The sequence below is a fragment of the Equus caballus genome, chromosome 12 (assembly GCF_041296265.1).
Source record: "Equus caballus isolate H_3958 breed thoroughbred chromosome 12, TB-T2T, whole genome shotgun sequence".
Taxonomy (NCBI): domain Eukaryota; kingdom Metazoa; phylum Chordata; class Mammalia; order Perissodactyla; family Equidae; genus Equus; species Equus caballus.
Genome location: NC_091695.1, coordinates 14445574 through 14451577, shown reverse-complemented (window position 1 = coordinate 14451577; position 6004 = coordinate 14445574). Strand labels below are relative to the sequence as shown.

Sequence of the window (6004 nt, the reverse complement as noted above, 5' to 3'; positions counted from 1 at the left end):
CAAGCACATTTTTGAAAAGCTAAACATAACACCTTAGTGAAAAGAAAATAATTCCAGTGTGTAAAAAAGTGGGTTTTCTTCCTTAGGTAATTGATATTGTGGAATGTCCTTTTCCTCAAAAATAGCACTGTAATGATTATCTTCATCAATTTGAATATAAAATACAACAGAGAGAGTAATTCCATTAAGAACTCTACCTAAATACAGCCAACACTTCAATTTTGGTGCTTTAAGCTTTTCTAAATGCTTTTCCATGCTAGGTGGATATTTGAGCCCTATAATAATCCTTGGAGTTCACAGGAAATAGTCTGATCTCAGTATTTTACTAATTGTAAATTGTTAAAGACAAGACCATAGGCCACAAATGGAGTTGCTTATGCTAATCCTCACATCACCAAACTGGAATTTAGCTTGGTTCCAGCTTCAGCTCTCCCAGAAATGAAATCTTAATCCAATCAATCAGCTATTGCTTGCTTTGCATTAGTTAGGTAATCTACTTAATAATGCTCTGCCATCCCCTATAAGGAAAGTACTTTACAATAATCAATCCAATGTTTTTCCTACTATAAGTTCGTTGACCCTGCTCCCTTCTGCCTATAAAATCTTTTGCCTTGCATAGTTCTTTGGAGTTCCTTTCTATCTGCTGGATTGGATGCTGCCTGACTCATGGATTGCTGAACAAGATCTTTAAAATTTATTCAGTTGAGGGGCTGGCCCCGTGGCCGAGTGGTTAAGTTCTCGCGCTCCGCTGCAGGCGGGCCCAGTGTTTCGTTGGTTCGAATCCTGGGCGTGGACATGGCACTGCTCATCAGACCACGCTGAGGCAGCGTCCCACATGCCACAGCTAGAAGAACCCACAACGAAGAATACACAACTATGTACCGGGGGGCTTTGGGGAGAAAAAGGAAAAAATAAAATCTTAAAAAAAAAAAATTTATTCAGTTGAATTCTTGTTCTTTAACAGAATGTAATGAAAAGTAGCTAAGTGACTTGCTCAAGATTTGGGTAAAGAGAAGATTAAAAATCAATTATCTGAACTCCTGGGACAGCACTGTCCCCATTACATTGTGATTCCCGCTTTACTAAATTTCAGAAATAAAAATTACCATCCCTACTATCTCCAGCATAATCATCAATTTTATTATCACTATTATAATTATCATCATGGACCATGTATGAAAGTCTTATAATATATAAAAAATTAAATGAGAAGGGATATGAACATATATATTTCCATCAATAAAATACATAAATAAATAAATATAGTACATTATGTTACATTACATGGCAGAGGATATAAATGAGTTGAAGTAAACTATAAATATCTATAGAACAAGATATAGCATTGTCTTACATGCATATATACAACTATAAGTAAAACTACAGAATGGCATGTTTATCAAAAGAACTGCTAACAGAAGTTCTCGGAGATGGATGCAGTAAATAATCTCTTAATGTAAGTTACTGATTTAAGAATCTGTAATTGGGAGAACAGCCATCAATCGCTCTGTTGACGGATGCTCACTTTCCTTGATAATACCAGTTCAAAAGTTTAATAACTGTAAATGCTTTAGAAAGGGTTAAAGACATGGGAGATTATGCACAACAAGGTAAATGCAACTTTTTGGACTTTGAATGATCCTGAAAACAACTTCTAACACCTCCCTTCACTTTTAAACTCATTGATATTTTCCTTTAAAAATATATATTGGAATCGGAGTAGCTGTTTGAAGTGCAGTTATGAAAGAGATGAAATAATCCAAAGTAAATTATTTGGGGACCATAACTGCTAAGTAAGCCATAGAAATATGTGCAAAGTAAACTGGTTGAGATAGGTGGGAGTGTTCTGTTATGTCATGTGCTTTGGCAGGAAGTTATTAGGAAGAAAACTAAGTGCATGCAAACTTTTCTTTTGGTATTATTTTTAGAGTAATTCCACACAGGTGCATAGTAGGTGAAATAAATACACTCCCTTTATTGATGTTCTAAAATCTCTAGATTTTGCCAAGAGTCTGAGGTAGGGCAAAGTAGTATTCATTTATCCATTCACTCATTTAATCACACACTCAATAAACATTCATTATTCAACTGATATTAGCCAGTCTCTGTGCTATAGAACCAAAGATTGCTAATAAAAACAAGTGTGAAGATTTAGGAAATTATTTAGGTAGGTAATCTTGTATACTCTCCAGTATATTTAGGCCAAAAATCATAACAGATTGAATTCTATTTTTAGTTTTTATAAGGAATATGTGATGCACATTACTATTTTATTCATGAGGCAAGAATATTCCTTAGGCATGGAGCATTGAAAATATGTTAATTTGCCTAGTATACACCCAAGCACCATAAATTTTAGGTTAGTATATAAAAGTATCTATAAGTACATCATAAACTTGAAGTGGTTATTTTTTTAAAGGGGGAATGTAGAGGATTTGAAATGTTTCCCTGATAACTGTGTGGCAAGCAGTTAAATCACTTACAATTAAACTCATCACACTACTTTTTAAGTAATAATTTTCTCAGTGCTGCAATAACATCCTTGTTCCTTAGGCTGTATATCATGGGATTAAACATTGGCGTCACTATGGTGTAGAAAAGAGAGAGTAGTTTGTCAGTTCCTGCAGAATGATTGGATTTTGGTCCTAAGTAGGTAATGGTAGCAGATCCAAAGAATAAAATCACAACCAGCAGGTGGGAAGAGCACGTGGAGAAGGCTTTGGCTTGTCCTCTGGCTGTTGGCAACCTCAGAATGGTGGAAATGATTTTGCTGTAAGAGGCAAGTATCAACATGAATGGTACTGCAACAAACAACATGGCTACTGCATAGACTGACATCTCATGTATGGAAGTGTCTCCACAGGCCAGCTTCAGAATGGGGGGTATGTCACAGAAGAAGTGGTTAATTTGGTTAGAATTACAGAAATGCAGGGAGAAAATTTGACATGTTTGCCCTATCTGGACTGGGATGCCACTGATCCAGGAGCCAATAGCCAGTTGGATACACATCTTTTGGTTCATGACTAGAGGATAGCGCAGAGGGTTACAAATGGCCACATAGCGGTCGTAAGCCATCACAGCCAGGAGGAAACATTCAGTGGCTCCCAGCATAAGGAGGAAGCACATTTGGGCAGCACAGTTTAGGATAGAGATGCTTCTATCCTGAGTCCAGAGGTTTACTAGAATCCTAGGGAGAGTGACAGACACATAACACATTTCCAATGAGGAAAAATTTGAAAGGAAAAAATACATAGGTTTCTGTAGTGCAGAGTCAAGCCTGGTTATTATTATTATGAGGCAATTTCCAAATAAGATAATAATGTAAATGATTGAGAACACTCCAAATAGTAACCCTTGGAGATTTGGAAGGTCAGAAAATCCCAGGAGTACAAATTGAATCACTGTGGAAACGTTGTCTTCTGCTTTTATCTCTTCATATTCCATCTGTGAGAATGATTTAATTAGAAGTAAAGTTACTTAACGTTCCTTGGCTTTTGTTTTCTTATGAATAAATGGGACAGTACGCCTTCAAAGTTTTCCAATTCCCTATGAAAACAAAACCTATAACTGCCAGGTTCTCTAAAAGTGTGGTAAAGTATATTTTTCATTTTTATTAGATGTATTGGCAAGAAAAAATCCTGTTACTCTTTTCTTTTCTGCTACAGATTATCATATTTCTTTGTGTATGAAGATATATAACTATAATTTTACTATTCATCTGAACAGTCAAAAATGCAAAATCTGAATTTATGTTCAGTTGTAGTAGTGATTCCATTCTTTTAGCTGACATTTTGTTCCTCCTCACCTGTCAATTCTATTTTCTATTATTTTTAATTCAAAGTTAATTTCATTGCACCAGTAAATATTTTGTAAGCTATATAAACTAATTTTAGAGATGACTACAATTAATTTTAAAAGTGGTGGTTTTCCTGTGGCATTTCCAGAGTCTTGTTTAGCTTTGATATGCTGCATATTTATTTTATTATTAAAAAAATTGATCAGCGGACCAGTAAATATTACATACAAGATGTTATTTAATCTTTAAAACTGTGTATTTCAATGTAAAGTCTATGAAATTGGAAGTCATGATTTTTATTCAGATTTTGCAGTAGAGATAAAAGAAACCCTAAGATTGTTTTCCTGTCTAGGAGCACTCAAGAAGCCAAGTTCATCTAGCATTTACGTTCAAGAAAGCAATTCTTACTAGAATGTACACCCCTCACACATTTATCATATAAAAGACACATCAACCACAACTCATCTCTGAGACCTTCCTAAATTATTCATATCAATAACCACTATTATCCTGACCTCACTTAATCCATTCATTCTTTCCCTTGAGTACTTTCATGTGTGTTTCATACATGCGAGTGTGTTGGGGTGAGATTGCTCATCTTTATTATGTACTTTTCTCATTGCAGTAACTAGATTATAAGCCTCTTTTGATATTCTACACATCTTTCTATGCAGTGCATACTATATTTGTTCCACAAAATGTGACTTGCTAACTTCTTGAATAAATTTCAAGTGGATCAAATGGGTTGTTTCTTTGGAATACTCCCCAAGGTGGAAGCATGGGCTCCTACCCAAGATGCAGACCTTCCCTCTCCATCCCTTCTGACATAGATCAAGCATGCCTTCTGTGTGTGCGTGCGTGTGTGTGTAAGAATTAGACTCTTTTCATTCGCTCTTGCAGAAGTGTAAATTACTTCAGTGTTTCCAGTATTTTCTAGATAACTTCCATATTATGCGATAAGTAATTTGATAGCCAATAGAGACTAACTCACTGCAAAGAAGAGACACATTTATAACCATCTTCTCAGGATGCTAAGTGTGGGCAATTGTCAAGATTTCAGCTACAAAAACGTAGACACAAATGGGGGAGGAGCAATAGTCCAGGAAAAACTTGGGTTCCTGAGGACTTTCTGTGACTAAAGAAAGGAAAGTTAAATAATAATTTATTTTACAATCTACAGTATTCCAGACTGCATAATAAGATATTAAGGGTAATTAAATCTTTCCCCATTATTATACAATTCTCCCAATGAAAATTTGACTGTACAGGTAGAAAAATGCTATAACTGAGTCTCTAAGATGGTCAGAAACTAGCAGCTTATAGGTGACATTATTAACATATGATTTCATGTGTATAAGTCCACGCAGCCACACTTTTTTTCACTGCACCATCCTGCACTCTTTTAACCATGTTTTATTTACCTATTTAATTCAATGTAGAGTCTAATACTTGGACATGATTAAAATTGTTTGTGGAGTGAATCACCACATCTTTCTAGACTAGAATGCATCATTCACCCACATTTGATGAGCTAAACTTTGCCCTCCGGAACTGCCAGTCTCTTTGTTCTCCTTATTGTGTCTGCTCTTATGGTAAGATGTTCTCTCATTTTTTAATACCCCTTCTAAATTATTCCTTACTGTTCAAGCAGGGCAGTACATTTGAAAAATGAACTGAAACTAGGGTGCCAAAAATATTACCAAGTAGAAGCAAGAATAACAGAACTTACGATCAAGAATATACTGGTCTACATCCACTGAAATTTTTTTTCTTTAGCCTCAACTTTCGTCAAATGGAGCAAGAATTTTACGAGTATTACATAGAATTATCAGTGTAAAACCATTTGTAAAGTAAAAAGAAATATCATTATTCAAATCCTATCCAAATTGTATTTATCTTCTAAAAACAATCTCCCCCCAAAATTCTCCCTCAAAACTTGCAATACAGCTACTGATTTCTCTGACTTCTGAAAACCTTTAGATGCTTCTCTTTATACAAGTCAGAAAGAAAACCAAGATATAATTCAGCTAAACGTAGCCATTTATTTTTATTCAAATACTTAATGCTTATTTTTCTGATTTTTCTCACTGTAATAATGATTTTCTTTGGTTTGGAGTTTGTGATATTAATTATACCACCTATCATCACAATGTATGTAGTGCTTACATTCAGAGCATGTTTATTAAATCAAATTGAAGATAGGAAATA

The 6004-nt window shown here is 34.9% G+C and overlaps 1 protein-coding gene across 1 annotated transcript; it reads right to left on the bottom strand.

The window, feature by feature from the left end:
* Window positions 1-2499: 2499 nt before the first annotated feature.
* LOC138916799 (olfactory receptor 10AG1-like) lies at window positions 2500-3444 on the bottom strand. The gene has a single exon (XM_070230412.1). It carries the CDS (start codon window positions 3442-3444, stop codon window positions 2500-2502), a length of 945 nt encoding a protein of 314 aa, XP_070086513.1.
* Window positions 3445-6004: the final 2560 nt, after the last annotated feature.

Bases quoted from the DNA above. Each gene is read 5' to 3' on its own strand.
- LOC138916799 (XM_070230412.1), bottom strand. From the start codon at position 3,444: ATGGAATATGAAGAGATAAAAGCAGAAGACAACGTTTCCACAGTGATT.